General features: G+C 42.9%; 1 protein-coding gene across 1 annotated transcript in view; it reads left to right on the top strand.

Annotated features, from left to right (window-relative positions):
• The window catches only part of LOC147661124 (E3 ubiquitin-protein ligase TRIM39-like), a 136,153-nt gene that overhangs the window by 51,290 nt on the left and 58,863 nt on the right, over positions 1-26,000 (top strand). Inside the window, exons 4-5 of the mRNA XM_086951314.1 lie at positions 2,077-2,099; positions 14,320-14,369. Coding sequence (XP_086807440.1) covers positions 2,077-2,099; positions 14,320-14,369 — 73 coding nt within the window. The remainder of the gene's footprint in view (positions 1-2,076; positions 2,100-14,319; positions 14,370-26,000) is intronic.

The raw sequence follows: 26,000 nt of genomic DNA, 5'->3' as shown, positions 1-26,000 counted from the left end.
GTGTGATCATATGGCACCACCATATGGTGCCGCACGCTCCCGCAAGGAAATCGCCAGACTTGCACAAGTTGCCATTGCAAGCAATGCAACGCGTGCACGTTTTTGCCCCCAAAGCTGTGCCGATGGCATTAGGTCTGTTTCCTATGCAGCGCATGCGCGATGTGTAGGTGAGACCTTAAAAGGTAGGTGGGTCATGTGACTTCATTTAGACTGTTCTGTATCAGGTGACCTCTTTAAGCATATCCCAGACTAGAATATCAGAATATCTGATCCCATTCAGACTGTCAAACAATGGAGTGTCAGGTGACCCTACTCAGAATGTCACATTATCTGCTCTGGCATTTCACCCTTTTACATAATATCACATAATACAGACTGTTCTGTCCCGTGAACCCACTCAAAATATTACAGACTCTGTGCCGTGTTATGTGGCCCCATTCAAAATGTTGCAGATGGTGCTATGCGACATACAGGATATCACAGATTGTGCTGTGTCACATGACCCCATATGAAATATCGCAGACTGGACTGGATCATTTAACCTATTGTACTGCATCATGTGATCCCACTCAGAATATTACAGACTGTGTATATGTGACCCCATCCAGAAAGTCACAACCTGTATTGTGTCACATCATGACCCGATTCAGAAAATCATAATGTGCTGTGTCGCGTGACCTCATCGTAAATGTGGTTAATGTTTCTTTCATACTGTTAAAAATCTCAATAAACATGTTTAAAACAGAGTATAATATATAAATATATTCAGTTCAGCCCCTACGCTAAAATATTATGATAATAACTCATTTGATACATTCCTAATTAATGCTAAAATGTAAAGAGAACTTAAATAAATAGAGTGAGCACTGGTTAAAATCATAAACTGGTTGAGACTGAATATAATTACTGCAGTGTGTGTAGTTTTGGTCAATCCCGCTAGCTCCGTCCTACCTTCCATTATTTACATTTAACGACAAACCAAGTGTGTGCAGATGAAGAAAGATGTTTCTCGTAGAACGGTCACATTGTGAAATAAGACTGCATACTTTGGTACAGCCATATGGACAACGGATTAATGCTTTTTAATCCAGTAATGTAATGTAGAAATTATGCCCTGGGCCGCGGTGCAAGCAATGAAAATGGCCCATTTTACTATTGTTTGAGTAATAAAATGCACCAATTATCAGGGATCAATAGGCACTACACCAGCTGCAGCAATGGGAGCTACTCCCCTGTTAAATTAGGTTCTGTGCTTGTTATCCTAGCTGTAACTAAGCTTCGGTGCTACTGATTTTACAGATTTCCTAACCTGAATTACTTAAGTCTATTCATGTCACAAATTGGTCCTTCAAACTGAAACAATTCAGAGCGAGGTTCAATTTTTGCATAATGTAATGTCGAGGCTGCTCCAGTTCAAGTTTGACAAATTGTCTGAGAGTGTTTAGAGCCCCCTGTTTTAAATGAAAACTCCATGATATATTAGACATAAGTGTTTTTTCCTGACTACCAGTAATACACAGTTCTAGTGCTGCAATTTAAATGGGTTGACGTTGTCGAGACTTAGGGATATTACCATGTGCTTTATCCAAAATCCTTGTTTATCTACAGGCGTACATTGAATTCCATACACGAGTGTTAGAAGCATTTTGGCCTGGGACATGCTGGAAAAATACCAGTTCTTTTTCTGGTATATAACTATTTATTTCTAGTAATGGAGGAGTTTTTATCTGGATATGCAGCCTGATGTCAGGAACGAGAGACTGAAATGAATGAAATATTGAGAATGTCACAAACTGTGCTGTCATCTGCCCTCTTTCTGAATTTAGAAGCTCTGCTGCCTTGTTGACCCATTTGTGATTTCACAAGCTGTACTGTGTCATGTGACCCTATTCAGAATATCACAAATTGTGTGTTTTGAGCTGTGACATCAGCACCCTAGTGTCTCCTTGCGTGAGATTCTTGCATGTGTTCCACTTAACTCAAATTTCACAACTTACATTATACAAAAACTGTTGCCAGAATTTAAAATCCATTTAGTGAAACTGATGTCCTTCTGCCTGTTCTTCTGTTTTGCAGGATGTTAGAAGCACCCTGGAAAGGTAAGGCTGGTTTATTGTCCTCCTCTCAGTGTGAAAGGAGCAAGTCTGGCTGCAGTGTGGAAATGTCAGTCTTGAGCTCACACAAACCCAGTCTGCTGACAGAGCAATGCTACATCATACAATTAATATATGTACATCACCTTGTAGCTAGTCTCCAGTCTTTCAAAAGCTTCAGCCAGTGTTGAGGTGCCTCAGCTCATTCTCACAACATCCAGGGCCCAATTCACAAAGGTAAACCTAGACCTGATGTCTAAGTTTAGACCTGAAGTCTAAGGGCCTGATTCACAAAGGGCCTCCACACTGTTGGCGGAGGCCATGCAGTCCTGGCGGGGTCTTTGCACTCGTGGAGGGATCTCCGCAATACAGTTTCTCATTGTGGATATCCCGCCATAACTGCGGAGCCTCCACCACAAGTGCGGATGCTCCTTGTGAATAAGGCCCTGAGGTTAGGCCTAACGTTTAAGGGTTTGATTCACAAAGGTAAACTTAGACATGTAGTCTAACTTTAGACCTGATGTCGGTATCATTCAGTGTCAAAAAGATGCATATGAAGGAATGGCCCTCATCTAAATACTTTTTCAATGTGTCCTTACTTTTATTTTTACTTATTCTTTAGTAATATCTCTTCAGTCCTCAAAGGTCTCCTCCTTCCTCATAACCCCAACTCTGTTCCTCAGAGCTGCTCTGTGGGGAGAAACATTTTTTGGCCGTCAATGACTTCTATCTTCAGAGGTCAGCATCAAATCAATCCTTTAACCTTTGAATATGTTCCAGACCACTCACTTCTGTCAACAAAGGCAGGGAAGGGAGAGATATATACTAAAAAACTCTGAAAGTGAGAGTCAATGAAAAGAGGACATGAGGTAGAAGACGAGACAAAGGCGGTTAAAAAAGAAGGAATTGAGAAAGAGGGAGAAATGATGAGAGAGGTGGAGACGAGGCATATAGATACACGCAGGAATTGGACAGGGGAGTATTTGCTTGTTAATGGCATCATTTCACTTTTGGAGCTGCCCTGGAGTGAATATCCGGTGCATGCGAGTTAGAATAATCTGAAAACAGTTTGGGACCGAACTGAGGGGGTAATTCTCCAATACCCAATAAATTACAAAATGGCACCTTAGAGTAGTTCACAACAACAAGAAATAGAAGAAAATCAGAGGATCCGTCATGGGGAGGTGTTAGAAGCAGCCATTTAGAAGTATTTAAACAAAAGGAGTCTCCAATTTGCTGGAGCTCATGGACTCAAAAGTGCAGGATCTCAAAGCCCCCAAGGTGCAGGACCTCAAAGCCACCAATGCGCAGGGCTTGATGAATTCCAAGGTGCAAAACATCAGTAAGTGAATTGTGCGGGGTTCCAGTGATGCAAAGGTACCGGGATCCAGAGAATCAATGTGCAGAATCCCAGAGACTCTAAGATTTAGGATTCCAATTATTCCAATGAATAGCTGTTTGGAGATGTCAAGGCCTTAATTTATTCCAAGAGACAGGGATACAGAGATCCCATTTACAGAAATCCAGATATTCCAAGATACAGGGATCCAGAAATTCTGAGATACAGGGATCCAGAAATTCCAAGATACAAGAAAAAAGAAATTAGAAAAAGTGCATAACTGCAGAGATTTCCAGGATCATTCCTGTAGAGATCCCAAGGTGAAGAATTTCAAGATATTTGGTATTTGAAAGTGCAGGGTGTTTAGAAATGCAAGGGTGCAGCACCCGGAAATTTCACAGTGTTAGATTTTAAGGATCCCAAGGTATAGGATTTCAATGATTTGAAGATGCAGGTCATTTAGTAATTCCAGGTTGACAGCTTACACAGACAAGGTGCAGGATGGAGGATCTCTCAAATACTGATAGTCAGCCCTACTGAGATTTTCATGTGCAGGACGTCCAAGAGTGTTGTATATGAATTTAGGACCCTAGTGTAATTTTCCCGATTCATGCCCATACATAGGTATAAATCACCCTATCCTTATATAGGCATAGAAATCATAACCATATTTACACTTAGCCTATGCAGTCCAAATACGGCATGGCTACTTCCACTAGTTCCGAAAATCCACAAAGATCTCTTGGAAAAACCCACCTTCAGCAGTCAGGGACTTCCCCTTCCTTGAATATTGATTTATCCAAGAACTCATGGAGTTTTCAAAAAAACGGAGTCTTTGATGACGTTATTATGTCCAGCCTTACGTCAAACTAGGCACCTTCAAGGTATAAATATGCCCACACTTGCCCAGGCAAACACACAGTGGTTTGGAGCAATTCGACTATCTACCTATACGACACAGCTCACCGAAGCAAGTGCCAAAGGAAGCCGACCCCCCAGCAGACACACTGGGAAAGACGCTGTCTTTTCTCTTGCTGAGAAATCCAGCTCCAGTGTTTCCAACCTACCCTTGCGGGTTGTTGGGAAATTGAGTCCTGAGAGAGAGATACCAGACCTCCTTCATTCTAAACCAAGGTACGGTGCTGATTAGACCCTTAGAGAATTCTTGGATTAAATTCTTGGCAAAGAATACTGAAACTAAGTTACACCTCACTTACTTCTTCCCTTGTACTAGATCTAGGTTAGGTAGGCGTATTTTAGAAGCACCAGTTGAGTACTTTTGGTCTTTATTTATGTATGTATTGTATATATTTTATGGCTTAGAAACCATATCATGCTTTTACAGTATTATTTCATAATACTCTTCATACTGTACGCATTGTACTTTGCAACCAGTATTATGATTGTAGCAGTTCATTTCCTCTGCAAGAGAAATTTTTATTTTTATTGAAAACGCCCGTCTCTCTATTTCTCTGCACCTCTGGTGAATCGAAGCATGCACGATTGTCTGAGTGAAATACATATCTATTGTTTCCGCGACTCTAGAGATATATTTCTTATTCTTGGGAAACAAAGTTGTCATGTTTATGTGGTTATCAGAAACGAATCTCTTCTTGTGTATTCAAGAACCTTTATAGTGATCTCTGAGCTAGCTGGCACACACAATTAAGTCTAGTATATTTGATAGAGACCTAGTAGACCTCAGTCATACGTTAAATCCATAGGATATATTATTCCAATGCTCAGAGCCTATTGGCAATACAGGAACTACACTACATGGCGCCCAACGTTTGGTAAGGCAATAATTTAACTTTAGATGCTAGAGTAACTCAGTCGTGCTTTCCACACAGACCCCTTTTTTCCTTGAAAAATACTCCAAAAGACGTCTGGAGTGGGTAAAAAGGATACAATATCCACCATAACTGAGTAGGAGGAAAAATCCTATGTATTCATTTTTGGTTTGTTCAACTTTGAAGGATACAGTGTTCCAGAATATTTTGCACCTAATCTTTGTTTCCCAGAAACTTGCTCTGCAAACATTTGGTCAACAAAATGTCAGAGAATGAAGACGAAAGGGAAAGAGCTGCACTAGCAGCTCAGGAAGGTTTAGACGACACAAGTCTTCAACAAAATGACCCGGACGCTATACTCATCCCAATAAATATAAGGAAAACAATTACTAAAAAAACTTATAGAAAATGGAGTATCATCGAGAGGTGGTAAAGTAACATTTGTTATAGAGGCACATGAATATCGGCAGACAGAGGTATTCTATTCATGGATTCTGTTTCCTGCAGCAAATGCAGTAACACACGAGTTCCACTACTACAAAGAAGAGGAACCTCCAGTGGAACACATTCCTTTCGAGGATGTTGAAATTCCACTAACTTACCAAGAGCATCAGCTCTGGTTTAAAGGCGCCCTATAACATCAAAATCACATTACCAGGCTTGGTCCACTAGGGAGGCCAGGAGCAACATGGCCGGTACTAGCCAGCTGTAAACCACATCCTGACATTGGAAGAATGACAGGCCAGAACTGTTAGCTCAGCTAAAACAGCTAATTAAAATACATAGACAGTTGGTTCAACATGTAATGCAGACTTTAACGGTCCAACCTACTGTAAGAATTCCGCAACACACCCCTCACCAGGGGAACACAAACATAATTACACCACAGACTATACAATCAGCCATTGTTAAATTGCCCGCAAAAAGGGAACAAATTCCGTTCTGGTTAGCTCCAAAAATTACTCAAATAGAGGCAGTATTTCCTGATAGTACACCTCATAAGAGACACTGGATTCTGATGATCTGTTTACCAATGCTGATTGCATCACACGTAGAGGATTGCGACACTTGGCGTACAGTCTTTGCTTCAATCTACACAAAAACACATGAGGCCCGATTCCGATCCGGTAAAATTACCATCCGTACGATTCCCATCCGGAGCCGTCTCCGTACGACGCGTACACACACCGTACGACCCGTCGAGTACGATCCAGACCGGGGTATCAGGACGCGAGTCGTACGGTCCACGTCAGGTAAGGGCGATTCGTATGGAAAAGCACACATACACACCGTATGGCGGGTACCCCCCATAATCGTAGGGGTACGGCGCGTACCCCTGCGATCATGGGGGTCTGCGCCATACACCCAGTGTACATGGGGTACGCGCCGTACACCCTGCGTGCATCGGGTACGGTGCGTACCCCATGTTCGCTGGGTATACGGCGCGTACTCTCCATGATCACAGGGGTACGTGCGCTGTACCCCTGCGATCATGGGCGTTACGCGCCGTACACAGGGGGGCCGAACCGTACCTGTTTATGGGCAAACTCTGCTTTTACGACTGTTTTCAGCTCCCGTAGAAAAAGGGTCGTGCGGTGCATACCCGACACGAATCGTACTTGCCGGGTCGTATAAACCAGCCACGAACCATACAGAAGTCGCGTACAGCAGGTTCCGAGTGAGACTCGTACAGGGATTTGATTTGTACGGTCTCTGTACGATTCGTACGGAGTCCAGCTCCTGGTACGAATCGTACTTCGTCATACGTACGGGGGACGTTGCAGGGTACGATTCGTATGGGAAAAACGCTCCGAACCGCTATTCAGAGCGCTTTTTACCGGATCAGAATCGGCCCCATGCTGTTCCGTCTATGGCGATAATACCAGACGTTCTGAGACAGATTCAAAATGAATACGGTCCAGAACCAGCCTTAAATCTTGGTATACTAAACATACTTAACATCAAAGGTGAAGCAGCATCTGTGGCAATCCGCCAAAAATGGAAAGAAACTGACTTAACAGAGCAACCATATGAACTTGCGAGCATAATTGAAAAGTCCTATGAAGAACTAGGTAGAGATAGTTTGGGTGGGAAACCAGTAAAACCCCAACTAACTGAAAATCCTGAAAAAGTTTTTATTAAAAACAATCTCACTGCTCCTAAAAAGAAGTGGGAAAACACTAAACAGACACTTTCTAAAGAGAAGCATTCTCAGTCCAGAGGAAGGTCTCCTCAACAGAAGCCCTCTGAAAAGAGGTATAACCTTAGAAACAGGGATAATTTGAGAAAACCTGATAGATATCAAGATACTGATACATGTTCCTCTCATACCTTTCAGACTTCCTCGCAGAAATCCGAAAGAAGAGGACGATCAGAACAAAAAGAAGAACGTGTGCAGTCCAAAGGTGAACAGCACGTTCCAAAAAATAAGAAAACTCAATTCACCAAGAAGAAGGTAGCAAGTCTAAAGATCAGACATGCCGAGGATCTTGAGGACACAACTCAAGAACGGGGAGTGGGCCCAGACAATGCTAGACAGCGCAGCAGAAGTCACCATAGCTCGCAAGATCCTGAAGGATCATCTGGAGACAGTGGACTTGAATGAATGCATTCAGATTGAAACTGCTGACACCAGGGTTAGTGTACCACATACGTTATATGAGGTAACACTCCGGATGGAGGGGGACAGAACTAGGAAAATAAAAGCAGTCTTTTGGTAGAGTCTATCTAAGGGTTATGACATTCTTCTAGCTGAACAAGACTGGCCACCTGAATTTGTAAGGGAGTGCCCACATGGCGAATATATAATTATGCCAGCCTTCTCTAATCACATTCCAATTCATGAAAAATACACCTATGCCAGTAAATGAGCTATAGTCCAGGCTTCAGCATTATACAAAAATCACGTAGGATAGGATGAGGACTCTCCTCACAATAAAATCCAGTTAAAAAATCAACCTACTGCACAAGGTAGTATCCAGTTATGCAAGAAGCTAAAAAACAAGTCAGGGAGATCTTCGATCAACTCGAATACCAAGGGGTGATTGAAACATGCACCTCATCGATGAGCACTCCTTTGTTTCCTGTCTCCAAGCCAGACAATGCATATCATCTAGATTTGGACTACAGACACTTAAACTCTTGTTGCAAAACTTTTGCAGTACAAAATCCCACAGTGCAGCACTGATGAATAACATTGTGCGGAAAAAATATAAAACCAAAGTAGATATTTCTAACGGTTTCTGCTGTCAAAACATTGCACCAGAAAGTAGGTACTTGAACGCATTCTCAATAATGGGAACACAGCGTCAATTTTGCCATCCCCCAAGGATTCAAGAATAGTCCAGGGTTATTTTCGGCCAGAGTAACAGAGTTACTACAAACGTATAATGATGAGGCATTATCTTATGTCCATGACATCTATCCTACAGACGATGATTTGGGCGTGCACTTGGAAAGACTGAACACCATAATACTTGGGTTCGCTTCTGAGGGGTACAAATTAAATTTTAAGAAATCACGAATTGCCCACCTCAACATCCTATTTTTAGGCTATGAATTATCAAGTGAAGGCAAAAGCCTGGCAGCCAATTTTCTAGAGAAATGTGAGCTGCTCCAACCTCCAAAAATGCTGAAAAACGTAGTCAATTCTAGGTTTCCTGAATTTTGGAAGAACTTATGTTCTAATTTACGCAGGTTAGACCTCTCTACGAACTAATAAAACCTGATTTCAAATCAACTAATTGGACTCAAAAACACACAGAAATTTTGCGTTCATTGCAAACAGACATGTTAACAAAAACACAATTGCAGACACGCGACAACGTGCACAATCTTGTGATACGAATCATCCCAGGGAGATGCAGATTCACATACCTAACCTTTAATGAAGGTGTAAAGGTACCATTAGCTTACAAATCACACTTGTACACACTTGTTCAGAAAAAATCTGACAGCGGTTCAAACTGCAGTAGCAAAAGAGAGAGCTCTCGCACAGGGTAAACGCATAATGATTGTTACACCTGTACCAGCCTTAGAGTCAGTAACAAAAGCGAGCATCCCAAATGCTAGGACTTTATATCCGAGATGGATGCAATGGGTAATTCTCTTGCTGCAACAGACGTTGAATACTTTTTTGACCCCTACTTGAAAACACAAGAATTTCTACAATATGAACACGAATGTCCTCTGCCTATTGAGATTCTGCCTCTGGAACGGATGTATAATCTATACAGTCAGATCAGCACAGCCTGCAATTGGGGGTAAACAAGCCTATAGTGCTGTGCGGGCGATTGTTAAAGTTCGCTGGTGCGAAGGTAAGTTTAGACCTTTGGTCACTAAAACTCAATCACTCGGGGACTGTACTGCTCAGCGAGCTGAACTACAGGCTTTTAAGATGGTGCTTGAAAATACTGATCGTGAATTCCCCACACTCATAGTGTGCGATTCGTATTACTGCATCCAGTCTTACAATGAATATGTGCCGAACTGTGTTCAAAATGGTTTCAAAGATGCAAAAGGTGGCACAATTAAGCATAAATTGCTTTGGGAACAAGTAGTTCTTTTGCAAAAAGAACTACAAAAGACTCACGTGATTCATACACTGAGTCATCAGTGTGATGGCGTTCACGTTGCAAGGAATTCATTGGCTGATGAGACCGCAATGGCAGCTGTGTAAACGGCTTCCGTAGCTGCAATCACTCGTTCAAAAACAAAAATAGATGGTGAAACAATGCTAGAAGTAAATTCCTCAATGAATGGCAGCTATGCAGCGTTACCTCTAAATTATCCGCCCGGGTATACATACATAATTAATGCAAACTCTGTTCCCTTTGCTCGAATCCCTGGAGTGGGGGATAGAGTAATTCCAAACAGGAACCAGAGAGGTGCTTTGGTTTACAAAGCACAAAGCACATATGGGAGAGGGTCTGACACATTAAGGGATCTTAAAATCTCTAATAGAATTAGAAGAGATGTACTGGTGGCCAGGAATGAGCGTCGGAGTTTACAAATTCGGAATTAACTGTGATACCTGTTATAGAGATCATAGCTTTGAAAGCCACCAGGTACCTGACTACAGAGTAGCCAGCCCAGTACAGACACCACTGTTAGACAGCATTAGACTTTTATACGCAGACATCACCATAGATGGATGCGGTCCCACAACTATTAGGACAAGATTCATTTGGATGTGGCCTCAGCGCTCGGCTGATGCCCAAACTGTTATAAAAGTTTTGCGAGTCTTTATCGGCACATACGCAATCGGCACTCTACATTCTGACCAGGGTCCTGTGTTTAGCTCTCGAGCTTATTAAGAGGCCATGGCTAGCTTGGGCGTTACATTGCGGTACTCAAGTCCATTCCATCCTGAGGGAAATGCGGTAGTGGAAAGAAAAAACAGTGACATAAAGCAATCTATAACAGCTAGGGTATTAGGCTCGGGTGACGGGTGGGTCAGACATCTAATAAATGTCCATCGTAGTCTTAATAATCTGCCAAGAAATCCTCTGGGTGGAGTCACTCCATATGAACTACTATTTGGTACTGGAATGCTCATCCAGAATCTTGATTGTCAAACTTCAGTGGTGGAACAGAAACCCTTTGATATCAAAGACCGTTTGGCTGTTTTGCAGGACTTAAATGAAACAAGAGGAAGTCTGAGTAACACAATACAGAAGCCAACGACCACTGAAGAAAAACCACCTGTCCCAGCATGACCTGTCTGGATTCCAAAGATTGGGGATCTAGTCATGGAAAAGATTGCGATGAAGAAGGACTTGGGGCCTTCCTATAGAAAACCAGTACCTGTCTTAGCAATCCACTGAACAAGTTCAGTGTTACTACCGTCACTTGCTGGAAAAAGGGAGAACAAAATCGTGTCCATCAACCTGGTCAAACCACATTATGTGGCCGATAATAAGTAGTAGGCCCAGTGGACTCCCAAGTTGTAGCAAATGACCACATCTTGCTACAATTCAAGAGGTTCAAACTGAAAGACTTATCACCTTTGATAAACCTGCAGTAAGAAAAGAAGGACTATGCAACAAAGCCATGGAACTTGTACCTCTTGAAACCCAATCAACAGTACGTCAAGAAACACCTGTCTACAATGATATATCCTCTGACTATACTAATATGACAAAGGAAGAAACAGCTCCAGTGATTCCGAAAAATCCAGATGCAATCCCAACAATTGACAGAACTGCCTCTGGCTATTTCATCAACTTTGATAGATTTTCTGAGGATCCCAGTGAACCTTAAACTATGCCAGAAAATAAAACTTTCAATGAAAAACTAACAGAACTCTTTTATCAACTTGAAAATACATATCTGGTTTCACCATGGATTGAATTGTGGATTGTATTAGGTGTGCTTTTTCTCCTACTTTGGCTCATTCTTGTTTTAAGTTTTGGACGGATGATAGATGGAAAATACAGTACAATGGACACAGCAAGTAAAGACATCAACTTGCTCCTGAAACCTCACAAATCATCTCATCGTGAACGAAGAGACTTGTCATCAGTGAACATCACAGCCGTTCCTATACCTGGTGGTATAGCATGGGACACAACTGATTATGGGCCAGATGTAGGTAAATGGCATTTACCGATTCGTAAATACCGAATTTTACCGATTCGGTATTTACAAATCGGTAAATGCTATGTAGGTATTTTTACCGATTAATTTACAGAATCTGTAGAATTGGGTAATTACCGAATCGGTATTTACCGATTCGGTAATTGCCATTGATTCCTATGGGCCTATTTGACCTTGTCCTCATAACCAAAACAGTATATTATTTCTGCTATGGGATGGTCTTGACTTTTTTCTGTTATTAAGAGCCGTTTCATAAATGTACATTTCATTATTGATTTAGTTAGTATTAATGCTTTCATGCTTTATACTTCGTATGAGAACACTATTCTTAAATGCGTACAGTCAACTGCTCATTGTTTCGAGTACAAACCTTCTTCAAGTGCATTTTGTGTATTTTGGGTGGGATTGTAACCACATGCTTTAGATATGTTTTAGTACTTATAGTTAAGTAACGTTTAACATAATAAAGTGGAGTGGGTGTTATATATGAATTTAGGACCCTAGTGTAATTTTCCCGATTCATGCTCATATATAGGTATAAATCACCGTATCCTTATATAGGCATAGAAATCATAACCATATTTAAACGTAGCCTATGCAGTTCAAATACGGCATGGCTACTTCCGCTAGTTCCGAAAATACACAAGGATTTCTTGGAAAAACCCGCCTTCAGCAGTCAGGGACTTCCCCTTGCTTGAATATTGATTTATCCAAGAACTCATGGAGTTTTCAAAGAAGTGAGTCTTTGATGACGTTATTATGTCCAACCTTACGTCAAACTAGGCACCTTCAAGGTATAAATATGCCCACACTTGCCCAGGCAAACACACAGTGGTTTGGAGCAGTTCGACTATCTACCTACACGACACAGCTCGCCGAAGCAAGTGCCGAAGAAAACCGACCCTCCAGCAGACGCACTAGGAAAGACGCTGTCTTTTCTCTGGCCGAGAAATCCAGCTCCAGTGTTTCTAACCTACCCTTGCAGGTTGTTGGGAAATTGAGTCCTGAGAGAGAGATACCAGACCTCCTTCATTCTAAGATTAGACCCTTAGAGAATTTTTGGATTAGATTCTTGGCGAAGAATACTGAAACTAAGCTACACCTCAATTACTTCTTCCCTTGTACTTGACCTAGGTTAGGCACACCAGGGTAAGCGTATTTTAGAATCAACAGTTGAGTACTTTTAGTCTTTATTTATCATTGTATGTATTCTATATATTTTATGGCTTAGAAACCATATCATGCTTTTACAGTATTTTTTCATAATACACTTCGTACTGTACGCATTGTACTTTGCAACCAGTATTACAATTGTAGCAGTTCATTTCCTCTGCATGAGAAAGAAGACTGTTCAATTAATACCTTTTTATTTCTCTGCACCCCTGGTGAAACGAAGCATGCACGATTGACTGAGTGAAATAACTATCTATTGTTTCCGCGACTCTAGAGATACATTTCTTATTCTTGGGAAACAAAGTTGTCATGTTTATGCGGTTATCAGAAACGTTGCTCAGTCCTACGTAAAATCTAGGACTGAGGTCTACTAGGTCACTATCGAATATACTAGACTTAATTGTGTGTGCCAGCTAGCTCAGAGATCACTAGAAACGTCTCGAATACACAATAAGGGATTAGTTTGAGTGAGTGAGTGAGTGAGTGAGTGAGAGTGATTGTGTGTGTGATTGTTTACATCTGCCTTCAATATCCCAAGAACTGTGAGAGAAAGAGACAAACAAAACAGGAGTGTTAGCAAGAGAGAGTGAGTGAGAGGTATGTGTGAGTGTGTACTTAGTGACAAGTTTTATTTAGTTGCAAAGAGAGACTGAGAGATGCAGGGGCTGAGATATAGATGAAAAGGAAATGTGGGTGTAGCAATTGTTCACAATGATATTCGTGCTGTTAGAATCACAGAAAGAAAGAGAGTGGGGGAAGGAGAGAGAGTAAATCAAAGTAGAGACTTTGTATCACATAGTTAGTGCATGTGAGTATTTTTGTTTGTAGTAATAAGGAATGTTCTGAGTTACATTTGAGATTCCTGGAGCTTTCTGAAAGAAAGGGAGATAAGGGGAGACAAGCAGGGAGCCTGTGAGAGGGAGAAACACAAAGTAATGTGAGAGAGGAAGAGAAAGTGACACAGGTAATCAAATAAATAGACATAAAGGGAGTTTGAGAGAGGGGGAGAGAGATAGAGGCTATATGTGTTGAAAGTTGAGTTTCTCACTGTTTCCTCTGAGATCTTACAGCTCGTACTTTCATGCATGAATACCTACAAGTTTCTGAACAGAGAGCATTCACAGCAGAAGGGATAGTCTGTAACATATTTGATATCCTTAAAGCTGCTCTTGTGTGTGTATGCGTGTGCGTGTGTGGTACGACATGCCAAGTGCTCTTTTGATTACAATATTTTATTTCCAATAACAGGATGTATGTGCGATTGCTTTTCAGACCCTATAACCTCTGTATGTTATGTAACACCAAAATTATTTGTGTGTCTTTCTAGATGTGAGGGGGTGAAGTTTATGGGTCCAGAGAAGCTGAAGGAGCATAAAGGTAAGTGGACTTGAGCTGAATATAATAACATTTTAGAGTCCACACTGATGGCCTGAATGACAAAGAATTTTAAATATAATGGGAAACCCAATCAACCCTTGACGACTTGGGCAATGTAATATGGACAGATAGATGTGCCCACAAGGTATTGATATATTGAGTTAATTTGGACTGATTCTTGCTTTTTACTACAAACTCTTATACATTGCTTGCAAATAATTTAATTTTGAAAGGTTCAAAATATTAATGCATTGACAACTCATATATAGTTTAATTTTCTAATAAAATATGAAAACATAAGCATATATCAAAGAAGTATATCACAAAAATATATATCGAAACACGGGTGTATATGGAAAAAATGAATTTTATTGTATTATAAAAATTATGCTAGGGGGTACTCAATCATTAAACACACAATGTAACAAGAAGTTGCATAAATAAACAGTTATTTTTGTACTTCTCAGTAACAATTGTGTACACTTTTTTCAAATAGAAATAAGTCAGACCAACAAAATAATAAAGATGAGTATTGCCTATAGTAACACTGTACTGAAAATAAGTGTTGTTGTCGACATTTCGGTCAATGGGCTGTCGTCTATTCGGCCATCTTAAGGACTGTAGGAGTTTGAAATGGTTGACCCCTGATTAGATATTGCAGAGAAATTATGATTACTGTGTATTCTGTTCAATATTCATTATTGTTAAATAATGTATATCAAGATAGAAAGGAAAAGTGATTTTGTTATCAAAAAGTATAGGTAAAAACGGAAGCAATAGTCAGTGTAGAGTTAACTTATCGTGCATAACAGACTTAAATAGTGAAGGAATCAGAAATCCAGAATGATGAAAGAATAGAGTGTTGGCACCTACTCATAAATCAATATAAATAAAGATGTATATGTAATGGAGAACAGCCATGACAACGCGGGGATTACCCCGCCATGCCATTACAACGCAGGGCTTACAACGAAAGTCGTTACAACGACTTTCGCTGGAGGGCGCTGTTGGATAGGGAATAGTTTAATTTTCTATGCAACACCTTCCATACTGTCAATGTGGGCTGGGGATGGAAAAGAAAATTAAACTATTCCACTATCCAGCGCCCTCCAGCGAAAGTCATTGTAACGACTTTCGTTGTAATCCCCGCTTTGTAATGGCATGCGGGGTAAAAGCCCGCCTTGTAACGTCATACAATCATCTGTAATATCTAAGTATTTGATAAGGCAGAGATATCCTCTTTGGTGGATCTGATCTAAATCTAGAACAGTCGAAGGTTTATTGTCCATATGAAGTATGAAAGATTGTTTTCCTAAGCGCATATATGCATAAAGAACAAGTGAACACCACTATTAATATGACGTTATACAGATGGCCTATATGGGGAGAAAGTCATCAAAAATAAATATTTTTTTTGTAAAATCGGTGACTCATGAGATCAAAAGAGTTAGTTCTGGCACCCGTCTAAGTTTTGCCGAAATTAATTTCATGGCTGCATAGTTCCAGTCAATTTTTAATCTGTCCTACAAATGGAGTTATATATTCCAATGTTACCTAGGTGACATGTAATTAAGCATTACAGCAAAAAGTAGTAAAGTATGGTTACTGTGAATTTTCAAGGACCCAGAGAATTGTTAGTTTCTCGAGCAGGGTTATTTGTAACTCCTATAATGGAGAAAAGCACAAAAAGGCATCATAAGCCAAGTATTTATGGATGCTATTACCTGAAGGAATGTAACGTAGAAGAAAATTAAAATAAATTGTACATAATTTGTCCCGAAAAATGTTATACTTAGACCAGTGTTCACTAGTATGTAAAAATACGATTCAGGAAAGTTTAAAAGAGTGTCAGCATAACGATCTGGCTGAATACCTGAATTTTGTTGTAGCCGTTCACAGAAGAATCTACATTTGCTCACCTAGTCGGCGTCTGTTTGTGTTGTTAACGGCGGGTAAATCCAATGACAAGTAATGTACAGTAAATATAAATCTAAGAAAAAGTAACAAACAAACCTATATTTACTTTTAGTCCAGCGTTCACTTTAATGTGACCGTGTATTTAAAAAAAATGAGAAGATAGTCTGCACAACATCCTAGCTGAATACCTGAATTCTGTTGTGGCAATGCACATCAGAGTCTACGCTCCCTCCCACGGTCGGCGTCTATTTGTGAAATTGTTTGAGGCGTGAAAGAGGACTAAGCCATTGCTGGCGATATACGTATCTTTAATCAAGTGGCCATCTTGAGTTTCTCTAATCAAGTGGCCATCTTCAGTTTCCAATGCGAGGTTTGAAGTAGGCGCAAGTGGCAGTCACATGCTGCTGTATTTACGTAAAGTTTAAAAGTATCAGATTATTCAATGGTGCAGCAAAAGACACAATTATGGATACGGTGCTTTATCCTTTTATGATTATAAATAAAGATAAGAGTTTTTAAAACGTTATAGACAAGGATCGTGAAATAGCAAATGATGTTATAGAATTAGTTGGACCACCACTGCATATAATTTAAGACACAGGGTGTACATGTTGTCTGTTATCATTCACATGACATTCTGTAACAGCCATTTCTAAACCAATCTTGATGACTTGTAATTAGTTTCATGGGAGAAATCAATAGATACATTGTAAATTTCAAATACATTGTAATAAAAGTAGTAACTTGTTTTTCAATCAATCACTCAATCAATATATTTGTAGAGCGCACTACTCACCTGTGAGGGTGTGAAGGTGCTGGGGTGGAGGAAAGTGTGCTGCTACTGCTCGAAAAGGCAGGTCTTGAGTAGCCTTCTGAAAGTCAAAAGGTCCTGGGTCTGCTGTATGAGGATGGGGAGGGTGTTCCAGGTCTTGGCGGCGAGGTGGGAGAACAATCTGTCGCTGGTGGTCCCTCTTCGGATGCGGGAGACGGGGGCGAGGGCGAGGTTGGTGGAGCGGAGCAGGCGGTTCGGGGTGTAAAAGGTGAGTCGTCTGTTGAGGTATGCTGGTCCGGTGTTGTGAAGTGCCTTTTGTGCGTGGGTGAGGAGCTTGAAGGTGACCCTCTTGTTGACGGACACCAGTGCAGGACTCTCAGGTGGGGTGTGATGTGGCTGTGGCGGGAGATGTCGAGGATCAGGCGTGCAGAGGCGTTCTGTATGAGTTGTAGACGTTTCAGGAGTTTGGCCGAGGCTCCTGCATAGAGTGCGTTTCCGTAGTCCAGCCTGCTGTTGCTGCTGACGAGGGCCTGGGTGACTGCTCTTCTTGTTTCGGTGGGGATCCACCTGTAGGTCTTGCGTAGCATGCGGAGGGTGTTGAAGCAGGAGGATGAGACGGCATTGACTTGCTTGGTCATGGAGAGTGTCGAGTCGAAGATGAACCCCAAGTTGCGTGCATGGTCGATGGTTGTGGTGCTGCTCTGTTTTGTCCGAGTTCAGCTTAAGACGGCTGTTCTTCATCCAATCGGTGATGGCTTTCATGGAGGTTGGTTTTGGTGGGGAGGGGGTCCTTGGTAAGGGAGAGGATCAGCTGGGTGTCGTTGGCGTAAGAGATGATGTTGAGGTCGTGCTGTCGAGTGACATGGGTGAACGGAGCAATGTAGATGTTGAACAATGTTGGGCTGAGGGATGATCCTTGGGGCACACCCCAGATCTCCGAGGTTTTGCAACAGAAAGGGTGGAGGCTGACGTTCTGGGTTCTGCTGGAGAGGAAGGAGGTGGTCCAGTCCAGAGCCTTGTCTCTGATCCCTGCATTGTGGAGGCGTGTGTGTAGGGTACAGAGGCAGACAGTGTCAGACAGTGTTGAAGGCTGCTAATAGGTCCAGGAGGATGAGGGCCGTATTTTCGCCGTTATCCAGCAGGGCCCTGATGTCATCGGTAGCGGCAATGAGGGCCGTTTAGGTGCTGTGGTTGCTGCAGAACCAAGACTGTGATGGGTCTAGGATTTTCTCCTCGAAGTAGCAGGTCAGCTGTCTGTTAACAGTTTTCTCAATGACCTTCACCGGGAACGAGAGCAGGGAGATGGGCAGGAAGTTCTTGAGGTCCCTCGGATCTGCGTTAGGTTTCTTAAGTAAGGCGTTGATCTCAGCGTGCTTTCAGCTCTCCGGGAAGGTTGCGGTCTCAAAGGAGATGCTGATGGCCTTGCGGAGATGGGTTGCAATGGTGGCGCTGGCTTTGTTGAAGATGTGGTGCGGGCATGGGTCTGACGGAGAACCGGAGTGGATGGTGTTCATGATTTTGATGGTGTCGTCGTCGTCGTTTATGTTGGTCCAGGTGAGCAGGGGGTTCATGTGGGTGGTGGCCGTGGGGTCTGATGTGTTGGTGGCTGTCGGACGGTCAGGTTGTTGAAGCTGTCGTAGATGTCTCTGATCTTGCGATGAAAGAAGGTGGCAAGGGAGTCGCACAGGTCTTGCGATGGTGGGATGTCGCTAGTGGTGGAGCTTGGGTCCAAAAGTTCCTTCACAATGTTGAAGAGCTCTTTGCTGTTGAATGCATTGTTGTTGAGGCGTTCATTGAAGGAGGCCCTTTTGGCGGATCTGTTGAGGCGATGGTGTCTGTGGATGGCGTTCTTGTGGGCTTGTGGGCTACGTAGCTGTCCGGTGTCTGTTCGCAGTTCCATTTATTCTCTGGTTTTCGGCAGGTTTGCTTGGGGGCCTGGGGGTCCGCGGTGAACCAACTGGCTTTCTTGCTAGTGTGTCTGTTGGAGGGTTTCTTGATCAGGGCGAGAGTGTTGGTGCAGTCGTCGATCCAGCGCCTGAGGTTGCGGGCGGCGGTGTCGGAGTCGGTGGACTCGGCAGGTGGACTTCGGGCGAGGGTAGAGTCTAGCTGGTCTTCGGTGATTGTGCTCCAGCTTTGGCGGGGGATATGTTGAGTGTGGTGGTACATGGTGGGTTTTCAGAAGCTGAAGTGGATGCATCGATGGTCGGTCCAGTGGAGTTCAGTGGTGTGGCTGAAGGAGACGTAGGGGCTTGCAGTGAAGATGGGGTCAAGTATGGGGCCGGTGGAGTGGGTGAGTGCTGTGATGAGCTGTCTCAGATGGAGGTTGGCGAATTTGGTTATCAGTGTGGTGGAGTTGGTGTCTGTGTTGTTCTCGAGGAGGAAGTTCCGAGGAGGATGTAGTCTGTGGAGGCAAGGCGTGTGTGCTGATGAAGTTGGCGATGGAGTCGCTGAACTGAGGCCGGGGTCAGGGGGTCTGTAGACGAGAGTTCCTCTGAGGGTAGTGTTGGGATCAGTGTGGACCTGGAAGTGCAGGTGTTCAGCAGTGCTGAGGGTGTCGTTGGTGCTGGTCGAAACCCTTAGGGTGTTCTTGTGGATGATGGCGATTCCACCTCAAACTCTGTTGGTGCGGTCCATGAGGGTGATCTTTTAGCCGTCCAGGATGGCAATGGTGATGTCGGGTGACGCAGAGGTGTTCATCCAGGACTCTGTAGGAACAAACAAATGCTCAAGAAACTGGCTCTCAAACTATTTAAAAAAAATGACAATGCCTCTGTTCAATTACCTTCTGAGCATGATGTCCTCAGTAATCAATCTGATCCGTCTTGCATGTTTGAAAATGAGCGCCTTACAGGAACAGCTACTAAAAAATGGATTTAAACACAAGGATCATTCAACGACCTGGTGAAGATCACACCAGGTATGATGGAAGCTCTAGCCTGGTGGTCCCACACCTCTTACCTATCAGAGAGTCACATGTTCTTACTTTAGATACCTCACTTCATAATAACTACAGATGCATCCCTAGAGGGCTGAGGTGGTCATCTGCAGAATATGCAAATTCAAGGACAATGGGTTCCGTTCCAGAAGCGCATACATATCAATCGCCTGGAGCTCAAAGCCATCTATCTCCGTCCCCAAGCTTTCCTGCCAATAATATAAGGGTCTTTGGTATTAATTTGCAAGGACAATACCAGCATTCAAAACCTGTATAAACAAAGGGGCACAAGATCACTGGCGTTGTCTAAGGAAGCCGAGGAAATCTGAATCTGGCTAACAATGTACAGGATAACTCTTCGGACCGAACATGTTCCTGTGACAAGCAATCCCTTAGCAGACATGTTAAGCATCTGTGCCTGTGGTTTGATAATAAATCTGAGGAACCTGCCCCCATGAGTGCTACTTTCTTGGCGTATATTCCAGGAGATTTGGAGCAACAATAATCTATGCAGGTACACCCTTGCAGCATCGGCACCCGTGCGAGAGTGCACTGAGCTGGTGCTTAGTGGAGCTAATATATATATATATATATATATATATATATATATATATATATATATATATATATATATATATATATATATATATATATATATATAATAATCTACTGGCGTTCGCCAGTAGGTAGTTATAGTTAGGACCTATTTTTCATAGGAAATCTGCAACATTCTATTTGGAATAACTTTGGCACCGGTTGACGAATCTTCGGGAAAATTTTAGTAGAGAATAGAGTGCGACACTGTCGCTCCGAAAGGAGCATCCTGGCGCTGTGAAAAAAGCTAGTGCAGCACTGTGGTGGGGTCAATACATAGGAGTCAGGCAAGTTGTATAGCCAAGTTTTAAGCCCTTTTCTGAAAACGGCCTCCGTGGTCTGCATTCTAAGATCATTTGGCATCAGATTCCAGGCCTTAGAGGCCAAAACACCTAGTGTTTTGCCTCCTTTCGTTTTGAGAAGAAATTTCGGAATGTTAGCGAGATTATGCCCTGCTGACCTCAAAGCTCTGGTGGGATTGTAGCGGGTAAATCTATTTATTAGATACCTTGGTCCGATGTCATTAAGAGCTCTAAAAATGGTCAATGAAATCTTAAAAATAATTATTTTGTGGGTCGGGAGCCAATGCAGAGTTCTAAGAGCTGAAGATGCAGAGGCATTTCTAGGAAGTTTGAGCACCAGCCGAGCTGCTGCATGCTGGACGCTCTGTAGCTTCTTTAGCGTTTGTTTCTTTACCCCTGCCATCAGCCCATTGCAATAATCGAGAAAGTATAATAGAGACTGCAACCGACTTTCTGGTGTCAATAGGAAGAAAATCAAAACATTTCTTCAAAGATTTTATGATATTAAAGCAGTAACCTGCCATGTTTCCTACATGGAGGTCAAAAGATAGAGAGCAATCATAGAGAATACCCAGATTCTGGGCCGACACCACTGAGACAGGGGGCGGAGTGGTGCCATCAGGCCACCATTTGCTGGGGCTGAACTCACTAGTTTTTCCAATCGGCAGGATTTCCATTTTGCTTGAATTACATTTTAGGTGGTTATTTTCCATCCACTGGAAAATTCTTGTCAGGCAGATTTGGAAATTTTGTTCAGCTCTAATTGAATTTTTTTCCAGATCAGTTGCGTATCATCGGCGTATGAAGTAACGAAGATACCATGTGATTCAATGAGGGTAATGAGGGGCGCCATATATATATTAAAAAGAAGGGGGCTCAAAAGCGAGCCCTGAGGGACTCCCGCAGTAATTTGTTTCTCCTTTGAGGAAAAAGATCCTAATGATATAGTTTGGGTTCTCTCCGAGAGGAAGGACCCGATCCAATCGAGAGCTCTGTCCGTTATACCATTTCCTTTCAATCTGTCAATAAGTATGTTGTGGGAGATGGTATCGAACGCCGCCAATAAGTCAAGCAATATCAGGACAGAGTTCTTTCCTTCATCTTGAATGAATTTGATAGAATCTGGTAATTCCATGAGAGCCGTTTTCGTGGAATGCTTAGGCCGGAAGCCAGATTGTTGAGAATTAAGGATGTTGTGCGTTTCCACAAAATTAGAAAGTTATTGATGGACCATGGCTTCCGTTATCTTACCAAGTATTGGTAAGAGGCAAATGGGACGTAGATTAGAGAGGTCGGTCGGATTTTTATTTGATTTTTTCATTAAAGGTTTAACTATGGCTTTTTTCCAATCTCTGGGTACAGTGCCTGAACTCAATGAATCATTGACTATTTTGTTAATGCAATGATTTACTATGTCCACTATTTGATGGCCTGAACTGCTGAACGGAATTACACCAAATTTGGCAAAGATGTAGTCCTCGGTTCAGACTTGTGCCTTTTGCCTAAATGGTGTCAATCTGTTCAATAGTTCCTGAGAAAATTACAGTTAAAAGCATTTATATATCTATGGGCGTGAATTATCCGCGGACTATCAGCGGACCGTGAGTGTATCGTAAGCGTACTCTTCCGATCACGCGCTAAATGCTAATTGGCTGTCAAGTGGTTGTCAACATTCGAAACCAGGAACTGTTGGCAGCCATTTTGTGATTCGATAGAAGCGAGGCTGAAGAAGTCAGTGGAATATGTGTGCAAAATGTAGAAAGGTGGCAGGGTACAAATACTTTTACCCTCTAGACCTGCTTAGGGGGTCCCAGAAGGACCCCCAGGGACCACACATTTAAAAAAAAAAAGACCAGGCAGGTGCGTGTGGGTGCATGGACTCTGCCGTAAAAAATTTTTAAATAAAATTGAGCTTTTTTTATAATTAGCCCCTGGGGGGGCCAAATACCGGGGGCAAAATTATTAAATTTTATGGGTGTCCCAGAGAGACCCCCAGCCCCAGGGATCATCACCCCCCAGGGGCTAAAAAAAATTGTGGGGGGAGGTGGGAGGAGGAGTCCAAGGTCCCCAAAGCTGCGGGGACCAACACCCCCGGGCTTTATGTATTGTGGGAGGGTGACTGCGTGGCCCCCCTCCTGGGGCATTTGAGGGCCCGTCAACCCCCGGGGCTGCAAGAAAAATGGTTGGGGGGCTGCAAGGACTCCAAAGCCCTGGGGACCCCCACTCCCCGGGCTTTATGTATTGTGGGAGGGCCGGCTTCTGCAGTGTCCCGGGGTGTCCATCCCGCCCTCCCATTGCAAGGAAATCTGTTCTCTATTTCAAAATCTAAATCAGATTTCTTTTTCAGATGGGGAGCTGCATGTTAGTAGCTCCCCATATGGAAAAGCAATGCAGGCTCCCAAACGCGTAGAAGTTGTGCACGTAAGGCGCTGGAGTCTCGCACCCTACAGATTATGAGTCGTGCATCCAGTGGGTGCACACCATGGGGTCGCACATAACATACTAGCAGCCCGTACCGACATTGTCCGGGTATGAATTGCTGCCGGCCAGTAGTATATTGTTTTGTAGGATTTTGTTTAGATAGCATTTCTTATCTGTGACAGGCCTGTGAAACGCTCCGATTCACAGTGCACTGCTGATGCACTTAAGAGTGCGCGTTCAGTAGTGTGTGAACTCGAGTTTCCCTACTTTATTTTTCCTTGCAATATTATATAGCGCAAACTCGACAGCATGGCATGAGCACAATTTACATTACAGAAGAACACATTCATTTGTGGTAGGCACAGGGAGACAAAGCGATTTGCCTGGAATCACAGGATGTTGAGCTGATGCCGAGATTCGAACGTAGCTCCCCATCTCTTAAAGTTCACAATTCTAGAACTTGTGGCAGGAGGTGTGTCTAAAAATGTATGTCGGTGCTGGCCATCAATGAGAGAGACCTGTGCTTTTTCAATTGGGTGGTGAAAAAATATGATTATGTTGCTGGAGATGTGGGCCTCCGTGCCACCAATGTACTTACCGGGGGACGGTAAACACCCATCACTCCGCATACTTTCATTACGAAAGTACCATGACTCCGCAATGCCATTATAACGCATGGCATTACATTTTATATGCTTTTACCATGCATACATTTGCAACAAAATTTGTTGTAAATGCTTGAATTGTAAAAGCATGTTTTTTTTAAATGTTTGGATAAGGTAAGTATGGGTCTAGGGGTATGTGTTTTGGGTTACTGAGGTATATGTTTTGGGGTGTTTGGGTATTTTAAGGGTTCAGATATAGTTTTGGATTATGGAGGACAAGGGTTGTTTTAGGGTTCAGGGGTAGGTTTGGGTTTTGGGGTACAGGGGTATTTTAAGGATTCAGGGCTAGGTTTGGGTTTTGGGGTACAGGGGTATTGTAGTGTTCAGGGGTAGGTTTGGGTTTTGGGGTACAGTGGTATTTTTAGGGTTCAGGGCTAGGTTTGGGTTTTGGGGTACAAGGGTATTTTTAGGGTTCAGGGGTAGGTTTGGGTTTTGAGGTACAGGGTTATTTATAGGGTTCAGGGCTAGGTTTGGGTTTTGGGATACAGGGGTATTTTTAGGGTTTAGGGATAGTTTTGGGTTTTGGGGTGCAGGGTATATTTATAGAGTTAAGATGGGTTAGTGTTTAAGGGTGTTGGGGTATTTTAAGGAGTGAGGGTGGGTTATGATTATGGGGTGCAGGGGTATTTAAAGGGAGCAGGGTGGGATTAGAAAACGATATGAGACGTTGCATGAAGGGCGGAACGTACCACACGCCCCCAGCGTTTGCCACGCCCACAGCACACGCCCACAGCACAACTCAGACACGCCCACAAGGGACTACTGTTTTCTGGCAAGGTTCTTTTACCTTTTAAATGTATAAGGTGGGCGTCTGCTTAGCCTATGTCCTTCTGCTGCAACTGCCCTTTCCAACGCAGTATTGGGTGTTGTGATTGGTCCTGTGGTTCCTGAGATTACCCGCCTCAAAGGTTTGGGCTCTCTCTTTATTACATTAGTATGGATCTCCCTTCCTTAGGGAAACAACAATGTAGAAATAATGCACATAAATAGAAACATAATCAAATACATTGCATCAGAAAAAATGGAAGCAATACACAATATACATGCATAAAATAGAAATGAAGCAGACTGATGGAAACATCATTAAAACATGACATCAGAAACGATGGAAGTAAACACAATATACATGCATGAAATTTTGGGATTGACCAAATATGAATAAATAAATAAACTGACAGAAATTAACCTCATACATCTCCCTTAGGGAAAATTAAATCTTAACATTACAAGGACATAGCTTTAAAATGCTACCAAACCTGTGCCACTGAACCAATAAAACTGTCAGGCAACAAACTTCAAAATGCACTGGCAGGGCACTAATCACCCCACAACAATACCACCATAGGGTACCCTGTGATAATTGCCACCCTATAAGCTGGAACTGGGGCACTCACAACCCCACAACCACACAAAACTCACCATAGTAATGGGTACTTACCACCCATGTAAAGCAGAACTGAGGCACTCACCACCCCACAACCTTGACATACTAGGGTACTCACCACCCTAGAAAACCAGAACTGGGGCACTCACCACCCCACAACCTCGACGTAGTAGGGTACACACCACCCTAGAAAACCAGCACTGGGGCCCTCACCACCCCACAACCTTGACATACTAGGGTACTTACCACCCTAGAAAACCAGAACTGGGGCACTCACCACCCCACAACCTCACCGCAAAATGCTACTCACCACCCTAGCAAACTGGATTTGGGCACTCGCCACCCCACAACCTATCACACCATAACACCATAGGGAACACGTCCCTTAGAAAAAACTGACCTCCCCATGGCAGGTTTCAACAGCCCCAAATGAGAGTACATCATAGGGTGCACCCTTGAAACCTGAATAGGGGCACCAACCGCCCCACAACCTAACACAGAAAGAAAAACACTTTCTGATAAGCCAGCACCGGGGCGCTAAACGCCCCTCAACCTCACACAATGACACAAAAGGTGAACGTAAAAGGGTATACACTTCCCCCAACAAAACAGTATTAAGTGGTAAAAATAAAAGAAAGTCT

The sequence above is a fragment of the Lissotriton vulgaris genome, unplaced genomic scaffold (genome assembly GCF_964263255.1).
Source record: "Lissotriton vulgaris unplaced genomic scaffold, aLisVul1.2 SCAFFOLD_2734, whole genome shotgun sequence".
NCBI lineage: Eukaryota > Metazoa > Chordata > Amphibia > Caudata > Salamandridae > Lissotriton > Lissotriton vulgaris.
The sequence above is the reverse complement of the archived record's forward strand: the minus strand, read 5'-3'. Positions and strand labels throughout refer to the sequence as shown.